General features: G+C 37.1%; 1 protein-coding gene across 2 annotated transcripts in view; it reads left to right on the plus strand.

Annotated features, from left to right (window-relative positions):
* Nucleotides 1-20,382, plus strand: part of VAV3 (vav guanine nucleotide exchange factor 3) — a 339,163-nt gene that overhangs the window by 154,991 nt on the left and 163,790 nt on the right. For both annotated transcript variants that reach the window (XM_081025193.1, XM_081025192.1), the window contains exons 5-10: nucleotides 4,891-4,999; nucleotides 6,708-6,800; nucleotides 9,079-9,147; nucleotides 11,336-11,439; nucleotides 13,052-13,151; nucleotides 16,842-16,937. In XM_081025193.1, coding sequence (XP_080881319.1) covers nucleotides 4,891-4,999; nucleotides 6,708-6,800; nucleotides 9,079-9,147; nucleotides 11,336-11,439; nucleotides 13,052-13,151; nucleotides 16,842-16,937 — 571 coding nt within the window. The remainder of the gene's footprint in view (nucleotides 1-4,890; nucleotides 5,000-6,707; nucleotides 6,801-9,078; nucleotides 9,148-11,335; nucleotides 11,440-13,051; nucleotides 13,152-16,841; nucleotides 16,938-20,382) is intronic.

The following is a 20,382-nucleotide window of genomic DNA, read 5'->3' on the forward strand; positions in this document are numbered from 1 at the left end:
GAAGAAATGGACAATTTTCTAGAGGCACACAACGTTCCAAGGCTAACTCAAGAAGAAACAGAAAGCCTGAACAGTCTGATTACCACCAGGGAAATTGAATCAGTAATCAATAATCTCCCAACAAACAAAAGCCCTGGACCAGATGGCTTTACAGGTGAATTTTTCAAAACGTTCAAAAAAAGAATTATCACCTATTCTCCTCAAGCTCTTCCAAAAAATCCAGAAGGAAGGAAGACTCCCAAACACTTTTTATGAAGCCACTATCACCCTGATCCCAAAAGCAGACAAAGACACCACAAAAAAAGAAAACTACAGGCCGATATCTCTAATGAACATAGATGCAAAAATTTTCAACAAAATTTTAGCGAACGGAATTCAGCAATAGATTAAAAAGATCATACACCATCGTCAAGTGGGATTCATCCCTGGTATGTAAGGGTGGTTCAACATCCGCAAATCAATTAATGTGATACACCACATTAACAAAATGAAAAATAAAAATCACATGATCATATCAATAGATGCAGAAAAAGCATTTGATAAAATATAGCAACGTTTTATGATAAAAACCCTTAAGAAAGTGGGAATAGAGGGATCATATCTCAACATAATAAAGCCATATATGACAAACCCACAGCTAACATTATACTCAATGGGGAAAAGCTAAAACCATTCCCCCTAAGATCAGGAACAAGACAAGGTTGCCCACTTTCTCCACTTCTATTCAACATAGTGCTGGAAGTTCTAGCCACAGCAATCAGACAAGAAAAAGAAATAAAAGGCATCCAAATTGGTAAGGAGGAAGTAAAATTATCATTATATGCAGATGATATGATACTATATATAGAGAACCCTAAAAACTCCACCAAGAAACTATTAGAGCTGATAGATGAATTTAGTAAAGTAGCAGGATATTAAATTAATATTCAGAAATCAGTTGCATATGTATACACCAATGATAAAATATCAGAAGGAGAAATTAAAAAAACAATTCCATTTACAATTGCTCCAAAGACTATAAAATATCTGGGAATAAATCTAACCAAAGATGTAAAAGATCTGTACTCAGAAAATTATACAACACTGAAGAAAGAAATGAAAGAAGACATAAATAGATGGAAACACATTCCATGTTCATGGATAGGAAGAATTAATATAGTTAAAATGTCCATACTGCCTAAGGCAATATACATATTCAACGCAATTCCTATCAAACTACCAACGACGTTTTTCACAGAAATAGAACATATAATCCTAAAATTTATATGGGACCATAAAAGACCCCGGATAGCCTCAACAATCTTGAGAAATTGAAATTCCTTCTTAACCCCCACCAATTGTCATTTATTCCTACTGATTTTTATAGTTTTCCCACATCTTGTTCTCTTGATGTCAGGAGAAAGCTAGGACGCATTCCTAGCTGGATGTGGAGGAAACATAGGTTCCTGCAGCCACTGCTTTCAGATACCAGCTCGTGCTTGTGAGCTGCCTTCCGCTTCAACTCCCCATCCGGTGGTTGAAAGTCCAAATGTGGTGCTGTTAGTCCCGCACATGCTTCCTGCTGAGTTTGCTATGGCAGCTTGCTTTTTAGTCTCGGCTTTGTTACGATCTCCATGGACTCATATACTTAACTCTAAGTTTTGGGACTGACTCAGTCACCCAAAGGGAAGCCCTTGGACCAAACACAGGTCTGCTCCCCGCTGCAGAGAGAATCACTCCCTCCTCACATGGAGAGAAACAGAGGCAGAGTGGATTGGAGAGCGTGCGCAGTGGCTGTCCATTGAATGGCTGCATCATGCAGTGTCCTCGCTTTCTCCTGCTTTGATGATCTGCGTCAGACATGCCCATATAAGGTGGCCTGGACACAGGAAGATGAATGCACAGTGTTGATTTATTGACCGTTTGAAGAAGCACAGCTTCCCCCTCCCTCCTTCACTTCATTTTCTGCAAATAAGAAATTATTGACGAAACTGTTAGCAAGGAAAACAGCTTTAGTATGGGGTTGAATAACAAAACCCAGACTGCTCTAGCCGAATCTGTGTTTGTGTGTGTGTGTGTGTGCAGGTAACTATGCATGTGTGTGTCACGCCTACAATTCTTAGAGAAAAATCGGTGTGAATCTATACATAATGTTTCTCTACCCTCATGGGAAGTAGTTAAAAGACTTCAGTAAGATGAGGGTTTTTTAAGGGGGAGGATGTTAGAAGCTGGGATTAGGGATAATGGAGAAATAGATTCCACAGCCTGTCTTCCTTCTGAGCAGGATCTCCTTTGATGTAGAACCTGTTCCTACATCATTCTTTAGCTCAGTTAGCTCCCTTGTGAACTCATCATACTTCCGTATGTTTTGATGAGTTATAGAAAGTGCTCAGACCGATTTACCTGCCCCACTGCTCTCTGGCTAGATTGCCTGCTTAAGCCCCTCAGGATGGAAATTCTGGAACTACCAGTCGGACTCACCATCTCCCTGGTTGTCCAAAGCAGAAAGCTGAAAGGCATCTTTCTCTCTTTTTCTCTCTCCCTAATTCTGATAGGCCACCAAGTTTGGTTGACTCAAGGACACAGTGTCCTCCGTTTCTCTCCTCATCTAGTTGTGGCTCTCAATATCTTCTACCCATAGTATTTTATTTCTTGGCTCACTGATCTCCCTGCCTATCTTCCTGCCCCCTCCAGACTACCTCCATGTAAACCCCCTGTTCATTTCTAGATGCCCAGGTAAGGTTGAGCTTATGGAGGACAAGTTCCTTCTCAGTTTGGTTTCAACTGTTCCCTCTGGGACTCACTCACTCTGTCATATTGAATGGGACACTACACCTCACATTGCCACACTTCACACCTCTCTGCCTTTGCATATGTTGGGGTCCATTGTCTGGGATGCTCCCCAACCCCTTCTCTTTCAGTTTTTCACCGCTGAGGGCAGAAACTGTGTCTGCCTGCCTGGTCTGCAGCTATTTCTCCTGGAACCTAGTGTGTTTTTTTTTTTTTTTTTTTTTTTTTTTTTTTTAGTTTCAGGTGTACAAGACAAGGTAATACTTAGACGTTTATCATTTATATCCCTCACACTGTGAACCCCCCTCCCCCCATCCATTATCCCTCCGACCTCACACCGAGCCATCACATTATATATATAAAATTATAGTTGGCATTTATTAATGTTTAGCTTCTGGTGTACAATGCCATGGTCAGGCATCCACATTATCTCTGAGGTGGTCTCCAAATAGGACGCATGCTGGAACCTAGTGTTTATTCCGCAAATACCTACCGAATAGAATGGCAAACACATTCAAAGATCCAGTTCACATGTAATCTTCTGTGAAGCCTTCCCTACTTGCTTAGTGAAGGTTTTTCTTACTTTTCCCTCTGCTCCTACACTGCACTCATCTTGTGTTACACTTACAGAGTCATGTGTTCGTGGGCCCTTCTGCACTGAGGGACAGTCCTTGGATCTTCTTGATCTCTGCATTCTTAGCACTAAAGAGTCTGCCCCTCAGTAGGTTCTTAGTAAGTGGCTATTGGGTGGGTGGGTGGATGGGTGGACACGTAACCGTGGAATGTATTCTTATCAGAGCAGAATTCTCTGCAGCTTCTGTTACCGCCTGATTGCTTTCCCTTAAATCACCTTCCTTTCTCCTGGGTGTTCGGCAGTTCATTTCTGTCAAATGCCTCCAAATACTCCTTCATGACAAAGTGACAGCTTTCTGATTACACCTACTTTGAAAAATGCCTTAAGTTGCAGAGTGACATTTTTTATTTTCATTTTTTAGTGTTTTTATTTTTGTGCATATCAATTTATAATGTTCTGTCTGCACAGGTACCAGAAAAACGCTAAGGGCTGGCGGTATTGAAGGAGTTGCATTTCTTTTTCAGAGAGATGTTAATGCTTCTTTCTAATATACCTAAATTTATTATTCTCAATTCTTTGGCATTATTAGTGAATAGAAGGTATTGTTAGAAGTCTTCAACTGAACGGAAAAAATTAAGGCGTACTAACAGAACACGTGATGGGTGGAGCCAGCTGTTCCTACTTTGAATGGGTTTACAATCTCGTATGAAGGATTTAGGAAAAATATGTCAGTCAGTCACTGCCTAAGTACTAATGGAAGCTTTAAAAACAGAAGTTATTTTCAACTGTCAGGAGACCAGAAGATTTTAAATGGCTTTTAAAAATGCCTTATGGCTCTGGGACCATTTTTTAAAACTGTTATACAAAGAAAACTAGGTAAAAGCAGAATCTGGCTGAAGGGGGACCTACGGGTGCCCTGTGAGTGGCCTTGAAGGAACATGGGTTGAAAACTACTGCATGAGATACTGGCAAAAACGATCCTGCAGAAACTGATGCTTTTAAAAGACTTTGTACCATATCGGATCCTCCCAAACTCCTGTCTTCTCCATATTATACCCTTTAATACAGATGATGAGACTGAGGCCCTGAGATATGAAGAGTGAGAGGCAGCAGGAGAGAACAGTGAAAGCACTCAGAGTGTAAGAGGCTCAGTTTTAAATCCTGGCCCTGCCATTGACTAGTCGTGTTATCTTGGGCAAGTTGGGTAACTTTTCTGTCCCGTCAAGGTCCTTATCTCTATAATGGATCAAATAATAATGTCTCCCTAATAAAGCAATCAATGCCGGGCTTGATAGAAGCGAAGGGATTACTTAGTGCTTGTGCATAGTGAATGTCCAGGGTATGTTAGTGTCTCTGCCATCGTTGGATTCTGTTGTTTGTCATTGTTTCTATTAGGGGGACAGAACTGTAATGTAAGCCTCGTTCTCTTTCCACCAAGTTCATTTTATTTCCTCTCTGGGTTTTCTACTGAAGTCCAGTAAGCTGTTTCTCACTATTTCATTTACTCCTAACAGACCAGGCACTTAATGTTGCACCCTTCCTTTCAGCGAAACCCACGTGGATGATGAAGATGATCTGTATGACTGCGTTTATGGGGAAGATGAAGGTGGAGAAGTCTACGAGGACTTGATGAAAGCCGAGGAAGCACATCAACCTGTAGGACTTTCCCTTGTTTTTAAAGTTACTCTGAGTATTGTATTAGGAACGGGATTATTTGAAAAACTCATTTATGTAACTTCTGCAGGAGTGGTTTTTTGTTTACCTTTGCAACCTTTCCTTGTTAATGTAGTTCTAACTCTATAACCATGACTTGTTATTACATCTGGAGACATAGAAACATGGCATTTTACAGTTTAAAACAACCGTGGGGTATCTCTGGTCTAATCCTTTCGTTTTACTAGTAAGGAAACCAAGTTTGAGAGAGAAATGACATGTCACCCAGCTGAATAAGGGCAGAAGAGCAATAGAATTTAATTTTAGGGAATCATGACATTGTATTGTTATGATAGGAAATCTTCTCTTACAAAGCACGTAAATCTTTAAATTTGATACAGCGTAAAATACATGTTAAAGAATATTTCTACATATTTGTTAGGGGTTGATATGAGGTATTTTTTTTTCTTTTGTTTCATTATCTGTCTCCTAGCATTTTTACTATTTTATAAACATAGTTTCAGATATTGTCGTAGTCAATAATGAACCCACAAAGCTTTATCTGCCCTTAAAATATGTGAAACATTCAGAAAGATTGATGTACTTTGCAGCTAGAATTTGAAACAAAAGAAGTCAGTAGCTTCGGCTTTATTAGTATAGTCTTTTTTTTTTTTTAAAATACAAAAGACTTTCTTCATCAGTTGGGTGGTGGTTTTGGTTTCTTTGGTGCTTTGATGAATTTGAGAAGAGGCTGGAGGATTGTCCAGTGTCCTTGAAAAGGCAGAGTAGTTTCGGTGGGGTAGAAACAGGTTACTTGGCCTATGTTGGGTAAAAGTTATGAATGTGTGCTTTAACCCACTGTGTGTGCTGATAGGACCCCTGTGACAGCCTTTTAAGAGGGTTTTTAGGTGGCAGAGTATCATCTGTACTCGTAATTATCACCTGCTTTGGGTACCAGTAAATTCTTCAGTGTCTCTCCCAAGGGCAGTCTTCACTCAGCTGACAGTACTGGGTTGTTTGTATGCGACAGGGTTAACAGTAATGATAATTTAAAGGCATCGGGTCCTCCGTGTGTGCTCCTCAAGGTATTAAGTGCTTTACACGGGTTATCTCATTTCTAGCTCCTTGGGTTTGCCACTGTTCTCCTCGCTGTAGATGAGAAAACTGAGACGTAGAGAAATGATGTAACTTGTTCACAATAACAAGCTAATAGCATAACAGCCAAAGTTGAACCCAGTTCCATCTGATCTTCAAACCTTTGATCTTCATACTCTGCTACCTCCAACCTTAAACAGTAAAATGGCTAAACACTAGGATGTTAACTCTTAAAAAAGATTTTCAGGTTTTTACTTACTGAAAAGCATTTTATTATCTTTGCAGTTATTTCTATAGTACTTGTAAAATACGCTGTACATTAAGAAAACTATATTACACCATTTGTGATGTTTCCAGATTTAACAGCATTTATAATGAAAGAGTTTCAATTGAAAGAGAGTGTCTACACTCACAAGTTTACTTTTTATTATCTAAACCTTTTTCATTTGCATTGTTCAAAGTTAAAGAAAGCAAAGATACTTCACAAATGCAGTTAAGTATTTTATAAGAATGGGAAGCTTAAGAAAATCAGCAATAATTTTAATCTCTTTCTACTACTAAGCCATTAATACATACATTTGATTAAATAATTTTAACTTGATAATTCTAATTTCAGAAATGTCCAGAAAATGATATACGAAGTTGCTGCCTAGCAGAAATTAAGCAAACAGAAGAAAAGTATACAGAAACATTGGAGTCAATAGAAAAAGTAAGTCATCAGGTATCAATCATTCTTGATCCCCCAGTACTGCCTTACGTAGTTAATATATTAGGCTCCATGCTTCTACTGTGTGTGTGTGTGTGTGTGTCATCTGATTTTCGGTAGAACTTTGGATTTAAAGATTTCATCGTTCTGCAACTATTTATTGATTTCTCAGTCTCTGAATAGCACCATTCAAGGGACAGAATATAGCAGTGAACACAATAAAACTCTGGTCCTCATGACACTTTCCCTGTCATGGGAGGGCTTGTAATTTAAGCAAACAAGTATGCCAGGTGCTAATAAATTCTCTGAAGAAAAATAAGACAGAGGAAGGGGATGGAGAATGATGAGGGAGGGCTGGTATTATTTTATATCAAGTGGTAATGGAAGGTTTTTATGATAAGATCATATTTAAGCAGACAGCTGGGTGGATTGAGGGAGTAAGCTATCCACACAAATATCTCAGAGATGGCAATTCTTGGGGGAAAGGCCCTCCGATGGAACTATGTTCAGCGGGCTTCAAAAACAACAATAGTCCAGGAGGCTGAAGAATGAGTGGAGGGGGGCAGTGAGATCAGAGAGCTGGTGAGCCAACAGGTAATGAAGGGGCATCTAGGAGCTAGGGCATTTTGAGTAGAAGAAGTTACATGATCTAATGTAAGTGTTTAATAGCTCATTCTGACTCTTATCAGCCAAAGCTGGAAACTGGGAGAAAAGTTAGAAGGGTATTGCAGCAATCAAGTTGATAGAAAATGGTGGTAGTGGTAGAATTCGTAAAGAGTGGCCAGATTCTGAATAAATTTTGGAAGTAGAACTAAGAGGATTTGATGATAAATTAGGTAAAGGATGTATGGGCAAGAGAGCAATCAAAAATGCTAGGTTTTTAGCATGAGTTATTGTGTGAATGGTGAAGATGGTGATTGAGACGGGGGAAGGACGGGTTTGGGAATCGGGTCTGCAGGGACATACTAAATTTGTAATATCTATTAGTTTCCAAGGAGATGTGTTGAGGAGGAAGTTAGATATATGAGTCTGGCAGTACGGGGGAAGGTTGAATTGATGTATAGTTTGGACTGGTATCACAGCGAGGTTGTTTAAGGTCATGAGGCTACATGACGTCACCTAAGGAATGAATGTTGATAGAGAAAGTGTTTGAGGTCCATTCTGGTACTTCCACATTTAGAGATTAGGAAAATGAGAACCAGGAGACCATTGTGGAAGTTTAGAAAAAGAGATGAAGTTGTGGAAGTGTTGTTTAGGAGAATGAGAGAGTAAGTTGACCAGGGAAATGTAGTAGGATTATGCAGACAGGCTCAGTTGAGTTTTGTGATTATATTTAAAATTAGACTATGAACATAGTTCATGTGTAATTTTTTAGGTCCAAGCACAAAATATGTGGTAAATTGGATTTAATGCAGGTTTTCCTTTTTCCAGAAAAGTACAGGGGAAGAGGAGAAGGTAAGGGTGTATGCAGGGAAGTGATTCTGATGTGGTTTGTAGAAGGTAAACTGGATAGGGAAGGAAGTGAGGACGTGAGAGATGTGGGATGGTCAGTGGATTGGTAGGCCCAATGGGATTGAAGAATCCTTGAAGCAAATGTAGGAGGTAGCGGTCAGAGTTGATTGCTTGAAATTAGTGTTGTGGACCATTTGCAGTTGTTGATAATGACATGGTCTTGGACCACAAGAGTAGGGAGCTGAGTTAGGATGGGGCACAAGATTACTGGAGTTCAAGGTCCTGAGAGGCCAGGCTATTGGAAAGATCATCTGTATAGATGCTGAGATTGCCAAGAAAAAAAATAGGAGTAGTAATGGAAAGAGGTATGGTAGACCAGGAACTAAAATTCTCAAGGAAGGAGAGGAATGATCTATAAATTGCATAAGCAGGTTATTCATTTCAAGGATCTAAAATCTCCACAAAGCATTTGAGGGATATTTTATATCAGTCATTAAAGATGTCTCCAAGATGTTGCCATTTTTTTGCCAATTCGGCCATTGGTGTTCTCTTTTTTCCTTACTTTCCAAAGCATTGATTGCCTAAGCCTTTCACTTTATGCTTTAAATGTATTAACTTGTATTTATGTCTTTCTATCTCTATTTAAATGTAAAATCTTTAAGATAGAGAAAATAGTTTCTGCATTTCTTTTTGGTATTTGTAATTGACTTTTGGTGTTTGTAACTGACAGTTGACTTTCAATAAATATTTATTGCTTGTTGGTAAAAATCTATTATATAAATTAGGATAAGTTGTGCTTAATTATTACTTCTTTCTTCTCTCCTGGTAGTATTTCATGGCACCACTAAAAAGATTTCTGACAGCAGCAGAATTTGACTCGGTATTCATCAACATTCCTGTAAGTAAAAATACACTACCTAAAATCGGTGTACTTTTATACAATTCTCACTTTCTTATTTCATTCCAGATTCCTATTTTAATATTTTCCTATATTATTTTAAGAGTGTTGACCATATTTTTTGCCTCCTAAGTTCTTATAGCCGTATTTTCTAGATGTATCTAATATACAATATCTTTAACCAAAAGTCAGTCAAAGTGCATGCAGAGCACACATGGATAAGTTTCATGTATTACCTGTAACTGCTTCTCACGATGAGGTAGTCTCGGTTAGATAATTCCTGGTGCTCCTCTCTGTTTCTTGCGGGAGTCCCCTTCTGCTCCACTCCCTGCTTTATCGCTCTTCCACCCCCTCTACCCCATATTACAGACACCATCCTGACTCCCTCAGTCTCTACTTCCTGTCATTCCTCTGCTTTCTTGGTGTCGCTCTTTTCTGCTTCTAATTGTGTCAACCTTGATTTCTAGTTCTGAAATACACTACTTCCTTATGATTTGACATTTTAATGGTAATAGGTGAGCAACTTTGTTTTAGATTTATGTAAGCATTTTGAGTTTCAGAGCACCTTCCAATTATATTAGAATCCTAAAAAGATATTTACTTAGATGCATTGAAGCAAGCCAAATGCTCTGCCAAGTGAGGTCATGCTAGGCAAGATTCAAGTTCTTAGACCTCTAGAACTGGCTTTGATTTTAATATGTAGCTTTTACATATAATATGTAAGCTTTAATGTACAGACTTGTTTGTATCACCTGAGTGGTCCCTTCCATTTTGATTCTGTTATGTTCAGTGTCGACATGCACCTGTCTGTTGGTTAGCTATGGCATGTTGTCCTTGTCCTTGGTTTTGGACCAATGAAGACATTCTCATTGATTTGTAATATAATAGGAAGAAAAAGGTCACAATATCAGATGAACATTTAGGATAAAACAAACTGCACGTTCTAGGAAGGGGAGGATCTTAAACCACCTAAATACCGTCACTGTGACCTAGGACCCATTTGACAGTTCTTACCGTGTTTCTCCAAAAATAAGACCTAGCCGGACAATCAGCTCTGATGTGTATTTTGGAGCAAAAATTAATATAAGACCCAGTATCATATTATACCCAGTATTATATTAATTATATTATATTATATTATATTTATTATATTATATTATATCATATTTATCATATTTATTTATTATATTATATCATATTATAATGTAAGACCCAGGTCTTATATTATAGTAAAATAGGACTGGGTCTTATATTAATTTTTGCTCCAAAAGATGCATTAGAACTGATTGTCCGGCTCGGTCTTATTTTCAGGGAAACACAGTATTCTAATGGCCTTTCCATGCTCCTCAACGAAATGACAGGACCAATATATTCCTGTTCCATGTCCACCCTCCTAAGAAAAGGGCATGCTGTGCTCCCAAAGTCAGTGTGTGTTCCAAGGAGCGAGGGAAGAGATAATGGGAGACTGAACCTTGATTCGAATCTCCTCATTTCCTGGCCATGACATGTATTTACTGTGAGACTGAAAATTACTTGCTTATCTGGAAAAATGTGAAATTCTGACTTTTGAGTTGCTCTAGTAAACTGCCCAGTGTAATTCATTTTCTCTTTATTTATGCCATGGGTTGTCTGGTTTCAAGCAATTTAGGCTGATTGTTGTTAGCTTAGTAACAGGACACCACTAATTGAGCAAAGTACAAATCTCATGTCCCAGGGACATGAATCATTGCTTATCTTGTCAATAAAACATTAAGCACTTGGGTAGTTTTATTTAAAAATTTAAAGTGATTACAAAATGAAAATGAGCTGTATGTATTTTTATATGAGGAATAAATTATCCTTTAATAACTAGTGAAATAATTTATTTTTTCACATGACACTGACATTTCAAGTAAGATATGAAATTGGTATTTCCCATGAACATGGGCTTTCTCTCATCTGTCTCTCTCCCCTTCCCTCCTCTTCCCTCTCCTTCCACCTACTTTCCCTTCTCTCTATTTTCCCTCACTTTCTCCCCCTCTTCTTCCTCCTTTATTTACTGATGGTAGCAGGTTTACATATTGAGGACATTCAGCATATCCTTGAATGGCAAGTCTCACAACAGGAGGATTCTGGGATTGGGGTGATTTTTTTGTTTTTTTTTGGCTTCTGATTCCTAATTTTTTTTAACACTGTTTTCTTTTCTAAGGAACTTGTAAAAGTTCATCGGAACCTAATGCAAGAGATTCATGAGTCCATTGTAAATAAAAATGACCAGAACTTGTATCAAATTTTCATTAACTACAAGGAAAGGTAACTTCTGAATTTTAAATTTTGTCACTATTAGTTTGTATTATAGTGAAAGTTGGTGTTAAAGTTGCTTATAAATAGGTATTACTACTGTTCATTGAGATGCTACCTGGGCGGTAATTAGAACATGGGACAGTTAATCTCTGGGTGGTAGTTTGAGCTCTGTATGTGTATCAGAAAAAAAAAAAAGAAAAGTAAAAAGGTTCATACTTTTGCATCGCAAATCAGTACAGATTCCTTTTATTTATTTTTTTTTTTTAGTTTCAGGTATACAAAGCAGTATAATAGTTAGACATTTACATCTCTCACAAAGTGAAAATCCCTTCCCACCAATCTACTAGGCTTTATTTCACATCTTGTGACTATATTTTGTATATATTTGATTATAGTTGACATTCAGTATTGTTCTACTTCAGCTTCAGGTGTCTGACCAGTACAGATTATTTTTACAGGTCCTGTGACTCTTGAGTTCTGTAGATTTCGGGAAGTCATTTTAACTCTCTGCACCTCCTTTTCTCCATCTGTAAATGTTAGGAGTAGATTCTCTGGTAACTAGTGCTTTTTCCAACTCTAGTACTTTATAATTCTCTATTTTAGAATATTTGATTCACAGCTAGTCAGTCTCTCTTTCCAAGTTTGGAAAAAAAAATTTAAACAACTCACATGAATTTAAGTACCAAGGAATTTTGCTTAAAATATGGTTATCTCTTTTTAAATCAAATACTATGGTTCTTAGTACTGACTAAACAGTGGCTAATGAATTGCTTTGCATCAACAATTAGATCAACACTAACTTATTAGTAGTTTTTTTTCTAATGAAGAGTTAAAAGGAACAATAAATAACTGAGCCTCTTTGCAAAATGTCTGTATTTCACCAGAGATATCATTCCTGAAGCCGGCTCAGTCTCCATGCAGTATGACTTATCTTCTAGCCAGTACAGTTCAGGTCCCTCGTTTCCACTTCTCTGATAATATATTTTCCTAATTAAAAAGTAGGAAGGAGTAGGAAGCTTATTATTGAGTGGATTTGTAAGTAGTGATTATAATAAATTTGTAGTATAAAGTAAAACGGTTTCTGAGTGTGAGTAAACGGTAAAAAGTTGATCTCTAAAATAACTTTTTAAAAAAACGTATTTTTCAATTACAGTTGACATAATGTAATAGTTTCAGGCGTACAGCGTAGTGATTAGACATTTATATAATAGGAGCTTAAACAGAAATTTAAAATTTTTTGTGATATATATATTTGTACTCGACATTTACAGTCATTATGCCAGATTGTAGTGGTGCTCTCCCTGCTGTAAAAATGTACATGACATTAATTCCATTGAAATTTAGAAATAAGAACCAGTCATTTTTTAATACTATAAACATGAATGATCTCATTCTATGACTGTATGTGTGGTATGTGTTAAAAAGAAATGAAAAAGCCAAGGTTTAGAGAGATTATGAGTAACTTCCCTGGGGTTACCTGGGTAGAAAGAGGTGGGACAAGTAAGATTTGCTTTGATTCTCTCTAACTGTGGTTTTAAATAGATGGAAATTTTGCCTTTTTCCCCTTCCACTTTGTTGCTTTTTTGTCCTACAGATTTCTTCCTGTCTTTTTCCCTTCCAGGTTGGTTATTTATGGTCAATACTGCAGTGGAGTGGAATCGGCCATCTCTAATTTAGACTACATTTCTAAGACAAAAGAAGACGTCAAACTGAAATTAGAGGTGCCTATTTATTTTTGTTTGTTTATGAAATAAAGTAAAATAAACCTAAAAGCATTGTGTTCCTTTTTATGATCAGTGTAGCAAGAAATTGCCCCATGTTAGTTGTGTAAATATATTAATAGATAGCCCTATAAAATAATATGGTAGTAATCATAATTGTAGTTAAATGTGAGACTGTGGCTCTGTGTTTTGCCTGTATTATGTCATTAGATCCTCATATGCTGTGAGACATATACAATTAATTTTGTTATGGCTGAGAAAGACGAGGTTCAGAGAGATTATAAGTATTAATAATTTGTTCAGGGCACCTAGGTAGTAAAAGGTGCTAGATGAGTAATATACTTGTGAGATAATGTATACGGAGATTTAAAATGTTGATTAAAAGTATAAGATGTTTAGGTGTATAAAAAGGGCATAGCTATTGCCTGTAAGAAGGAAGACAAGACAGACACAAATATAATATGATTAAGTATTATGTGACAAGCACTGATTGACAGGGCTCCATAAGTAAGATTGAGCGATCACTTCAGTATAGGTGAATGTGGAAGATTTCTCTGAAGGGGTGGCATTTGAGTTAGGTCACTGAAGAATGAGCTGAGTCTTGACAGATGAGATTCCATGGAGAGCATTCTGGAAAAATTGGTATGTCTTGACCTGAAGAGTCGAGAAAGTTTGAGAAATGGCGAGTAAGTCAGTGTAAACAGAGCACATGGTAACAATGGAAAAGAAGTCTGGAAACTGTGTTAAATGTTTTTGGGTTTTTTTGTGTGTGTGCTATTTTTTCCCCCACAGGAAGAGTTTGCACTTTCAAAGAACTTTGAAAAATGATTATTTATATGTTATGTGAATTATCATCTCAAATATGTTATCCATGTGTTTGGATTTTCTTAAATGTCAGGTAGAAATAGATACTTAACTCTTTTTAAGTGGTGTGTGTGGCTTTGCTGGCTCTCTCATACCCCTTTTGCAGCTCTTTGGTCACTTTAGCACTGAGGTCAGGTGATGAACAGGGGAAAAAAAAAGAGGCAGATGATTTTCAAATCAGAATCCCTTCATTGTTTTGGCATATCTGGTATGATTTCATAACTTCTAACTCCCACAAAGGGGAGCTATTCGTTAGAAAGTTTGCACACCAACCAGTTACCAAGAAACTGTACTGACTCTCTGTCGTGGATCTTTTGTCCTTACCTCTTACAATCCTTTGCGATGCAGACCTTATGTCTGGAGATGGTTTGAGTCACCGCTGAATAACATCCTGACGACCTTGGTAAAGTAAAGAGTTCCTGCTCCTCTGTAGACGAGAGCCTCATAAGTGTAGAACTATAAGCCACCTTGACTAAAATTAAAATATGATGGTAAGATAAAACTTGATAACTTATACAGCTAGTTCCTAAGAGAGCTGCCATTAAAGCACCTTTTTAAAAATAAAGATATAAAATTCTGGTTCAAGACAGGAGTCAGCAAGTTGTCAATCAACCCTCCATTATATTCACAGCATTGTTTGAAACGTTCCTGTCTCTTCTTTCAGAGTCACTGCCAAAGTCCCGGCTGTACCCTGGGGACTCTGTGCTGTACCCTGTGCATAGTTCCTGCAGTCACTGTCAGTCTTAGGGAATGAGAGGATCTCGGGCTGAGTTTGAAAGGCTCAGTGGGAGGAGCTGCTGGCTGTCCTTTCCTTACCGGAAAGCCCCTCCTTCTGACCTTGGTGATTAGGAAGTATTTAACCAGACACTTACTGTGACACCTCAACAAATACTCTTGGCTGGAACTGTCTTCTGCAAGTCCCAGCGTGATGGAGGGAAAGCTGCCTTATTCTTGGTGTTTCTCTGCCTCCTCTATGTTTTCTCTTTTGTGGTTATTTTTGCTCTTGTTGATTTTGTCTTTTTCTTCTCTACTGTGGAACCAAGATAACATGGGGTAAATAGTAATTGATTCTCTTTATTGTGCTGTGGAAACTGACTCATCCCTATCCCATTGTATTTTCTTCTCAATTAGAGTTGGAGTTTAGGCGAAGCAGGTGACCGAATGTTTTGGAAGAATCATTTCTACTCTTTATTTACTTTCACTATTTATAAGCATTTCATACCTCAGTCTCAGGCCTCTCATCGGAAATGCCAGCAATGCTAATTTCTTTACTTCCCGAGTCTATAACTTAAAACTTGAACTGATTTCTTCCCCAACAGTTGACTTCCATAACATAGTAAAATGAGTTTTAAATGTGTAACATTTCTGTTCCCAACACTGAGTTAAGATGGCACATATAAAGTATAAGGTACACCCTAATTCCAAGGAGCTTAAAATGCAGCTGGAAGAGGAGATCTACTCATTACAATAGTATTAACCGTTTAACCTCCTATTTGAGACCCATGATCCAGAACTCTCTATAATCTGTAAAAGCAAGAAATCAGTTGAAATAGTTATCCTTCCAGTGAACCACAGCAATTGACAAGTCATGAGCTGACATACCAGGAGGTGTCCCCAGATCTGTATTCAAGCCCCCATTAAGTCACTGTGGTCATTAGAGCTAATGGTGTTTGTGTTACATCTCCTCATGACATGTCTTTCTATGTGCCCAAAACACTACGTGTGGGCAAAGGGGAAACGAACTCACGAGCTAAGGCGTATTTTCTTGAACAACTCCTTCCCGGAACTGGACAGTTTCTTGGTCTGGGATGTGCAGTCGTCTAAGGATTTTGGACTTACTGAATTGCCTACTGCTAATAGTATTTTTGTGGAAATTTATTCATTTATTTTTAACTACACCACAGATGTGTGAGGAACAGTGAAATCAGAAAAACAACTTGTTCAAGGTCACACAGCCAAGAGATGCCAGACTTGATTTAAATTCAGGCTTTGCTATTTTAACTTCAAAGTACTTTCCTCAAAGTCATAGTTAATGTCAAAAGAACTAACAAGTCAATAGTATTTTGAGATACACTTTAAAGAAAGAAGAGCGTGAGATTAGAAAAAAATAAAATCTGAGACTTTTAAAACTTTGAATCCAGTGTTAGGTTTATACTTTAGGGTAGTTTTGGAGTTAATCGTTTCATTTCATTCAGTTCAACAAATAATAAGCAAATACTAAATTCTTAGAGGTATAGAAGACATTGGGGAAGGCATTACATATAATAATAATGAAAAGACCCATAAGGCACAGAGGAAGAGCACCATTTTGGTTGGGATCCTTATTAAAGGACTTCAGGTATAGTTCTGGAAGAGGATGGTGAATTTGCTGGAAACTGGACAAAGCACATGGCAGTTGGAGAGAACTGAATGGACCAAGGCCTGGTGGTGGGGAAGGCATGTGGCAGTTTGGGTGGATACAGACTTGTTCTTGATGCCTGGCCCACAGGCCCAATGGGGAGCACTGGTAGAAGGCAGAGCTACAAGGGTAAGTGGAGGAGGACCCTGGAGGGCCCCTAGAGAAAATAATTTTCATACATAAAATAGTTGTACTTATTGATTCATATTTAGAGTTGAAATGCTACCAGGTATGTTTGTGTGTTGGTTTTTAATTGAAGATGCTGTCTGTATTTTAGAAAGAAGGCTTGTTAAGAAGGAAAACAATATTTATTATATGATCACAGTTTGGTTTATGGCCTTTGCATCTTCTAATGTTTGTTTTATGACTCCCTTTGCTGCAACTAGCACAGATTTCAAAAACTGTTTTTTTAAAAAACATTTCACTAGGAATGTTCCAAACGAGCCAATAATGGGAAATTCACTCTTCGCGATTTGCTGGTCGTCCCTATGCAGCGTGTTTTAAAGTATCACCTTCTCCTCCAGGTATGAAACTTAAAACTGTTTTCTTTGTTAATTCGTTCATTTATTCATTCAAAAAAATATTAATGAACCATCAACTATGTGCCAGATATTCCATGGTTGGGTCTCAATCCCCTTACAATTTTTAATTATTTGTATAGCTAAGTGGGAACTAACGAACAACTGGAAACCTTTTTTTACTTTTTAGCAAAGATGATTCTGTATCTCCCACAAAGTCACATTTTGTGTCCTTCAAACAGAACTGGCTGCAAAAAACTTAAAAAGCAAGACAAAGGAAATAAAAAGATCCCTTCAACCAAGTCTTCTGTAGTTAGCAGCAATCATTTATTAGACTTTCAGTGTTGCAATATACCTGAATTTTGCAGGTTAATTGTATTAGACCTTTTGCCTTATAACCATAAACTAAAGAGAAGTGTGTCACGTTCTGTGTTGCTTTCTGCTATAGTAAATTATAATAAGACTACATTTATTTTGAAATGATTCTTGTCATAACCCCAAAGCTTATGGTTTCCACGGTTAGTTCTCTAATGAGGGTGGAGAGTCTTATAAATTTAATTTGATAGCTATACCAGGAGACTCATTAGTTCTGCTCCAAAGAAATGTCTTACTGTATTAGTCTGTCAACTCTGCTGATGCTTGTGAAATGTCATTTCAAAAAGATCTACTACCTGTATGTGAAATATAATTTTGAGTCTGCTGTGCTTTGTACATCTTGTATATTAAATTTCTTGAACTGTAGCCACAAAATTATTAGTCATATCTATTTTTGTTCTACTGAGAAATCAGAAAAATTCAAACCCTGATTATTTCTTAAAAATGCATTAAAACATTTATGAGGCCTAAACTCAGAGCAACTTAATCGAATTGGATTTTATGAAAAAATAATAAGGAAGACGTAGGCAATCAGTTTCTGAGACATCGTGGAACTAAAAACATGTCCAAGTAAGATAATAATTTATTTTGTAACTTTGGTACACTCAAATAGCAATTGAAGAATTTAGAAGGTGCAATTTTCAAGAAACGTCTATTTTTGTCTCTTACAAGGTTTTAGGCAGACTTTTAAAGGTATAAAATATGACTATCTTTATGAAATTCAGCAAACTGTTTTCCTAATTCCTCTTGTGTTGTTTTGTATTTTAAACTCTAAAAGTATGTGTAGGTCCATGATGATTTTTTAAAAAGAAACTGCATGCACATATTTTTTATTGTGGAAAAACATATATAATATCAAATGTACCATTGTAACCATTTTAAGTATATAGTTCAGTGGCACTAAGTACATTTGCATTATTGTGCAACCCTCACCATTATCTATCTCCAGAACTTTCTCATCTTTCCATACTGAAATTATGTACTCATGAAACACTAACTCACTTTTCTCTTCTCATCCTAGGCTCTAGTAACAAGCCTGTACTCTCTCTGTCTCTGTGAATTTGACTATTCTAAATACCTCATATAAATAGAATCGTACAATGTTTTGTGTCTGGCTTATATCTCCAAGATTTATTCAAGAATAAATAATTTTAACACATTATTCAAGAAATGTGTTGGCATTTATTTCTTCCCTTTTTAAGGCCGAATAATGTTCCGTTGTATGTATATACTACATTTTGTTTATCTGTTCACCCATCTGTGTACATTTGGGTTGTTTCTACCTTTTGACCATTGTGAATATGCACATTTTTAAAACTTATATAAATAAATATTATGGAGAAAAGTGTGAACTTGAACAACTGAATTATAAGGAGTAAAGACAAATCTACGTTTAGCTATATTAGTTGCATAGCTGATTTAGATCAGTTTTCCTGCCCCATCTTTTTGTGGACAAAACCTTAAAGAAAGGTGAAAGCAACATTAATGACAGCTTATTTAGGGGATTTAGGTAGAAATGTTACAAATAATCACTAATTATCAATTTCTTGCCAATAAAGCAAGAGACGAAACAATGATGCTGAGTAGCATAAGTTGGGCTATCATGCCTCAGTGATTTAAATGGAATCAGGCATATTTTGAAACACAAAATCTTTTGAGGTTGTAATGCTGTATGTTTACTTGAAGATGAATGTTACACCTACATATGGGCTGGCAGGAGGGAAGAAAAGAGAATGCAAAGCGAAAAGTTCAAGCAGTTTTAAAAATTATTTGCCAATAAGTTGAACATACCCATGCACTGTGGAATCCTAGAGCCATTCTTACGAGCAGAAAGTGTGAAAACTGTGAAGCATGGGGAATAGGCCCTATAAAACCAACGGCAAGCACTTTAAAAGGAAGGAAAAGACAGTGGCATGAATTTAACTCCATTGAGAGAAATACTGATTTTTAGGTGGAAGGAAATGCCTTAGACTTACCTTATGTTATGCAACTAATGTGGAGTTTGAGGAAATATCAATCCATTTTGCTATTATTTACACAGCCATATTGTCACAGAAAGAATACATGCTTTCCCATGATGATTTTTTAAAATAGGAAATATTTTATGTGGGGCTCCACACATTGATAAAATTTCTAGAAATATTTTTTCCATCTTAAAATAGTGTAGAGTTTATTGGTCTAATGTTTAGAAATTTGTTGAATAAACGTAGTATGAATTTGAACATTTTCTACTTACTACTATACTGAAGAAATTGTTTTTGAATTGCTTTATGATTTGAAATTATAAAATTAGAATATTTGATAGTGGGGGGTTGAAACTTTGAGAATAATTTACTATTATTGTTTAATAAAGGAAAAGTAAAAATAGAAGTAACAATATAACTTAAGAAAAGTACATTACACTTAACAGATTTGATGTATGTAGGTCCTCTTTACAACTAGAAACACTGTTGGTATTAAACTCAGCAAAGGTTTTAGAAGGCTCCCCTGTGCCACACACAGCATCAGGCACTCATGATATAAAACAGCCTCCCTGCAATGATAAAGCTTGTTGTTTAGACGGGGAAAATGAAGTGTAAGCCACCAAGTCTGGCACAGAATGGTAGGTATGCAGAGGTCCAGAGGTGGTACAAATAAAGGCCTTGTTAATTATGCGTAAGGAGAATGGGCACTTAAGTAGAGGCCTCTGGCATAGAAAGCTTCACAGGGGAGTGATTCTTGAATTGGGCTTTGAAGGATGAATAACTTTGACAGATGGATCAGAGAGGAAGGGTTTTCTAAGGAGAGAAACCAGCATGGCTTATGGGAATCAGATATTAGAAGGCCTTTTGAGAATTGCAGTTAATTTAGTATGGATAAAATATAGGTTGTATGGCTGAAAGCGTTAAAGTTGGGAGAGGTTTGCATAATTCAGATCATGATGAGTCTAAGAGGTATCGATGACAACCTGAGGATTTTGTGGGCATCACAGAAGTCTACACAGGGTAGAGACAGGATGTGATTTATATTTTAGAAACCTGACTCTGATGTCAATAGAGTGAATAGATTGCAGTGAGGAGAGACTGCAAGTCAGAAG

This window comes from Rhinolophus hipposideros (genome assembly GCF_964194185.1).
Source record: "Rhinolophus hipposideros genome assembly, chromosome: 19".
Classification (NCBI taxonomy): Eukaryota; Metazoa; Chordata; class Mammalia; order Chiroptera; family Rhinolophidae; genus Rhinolophus; species Rhinolophus hipposideros.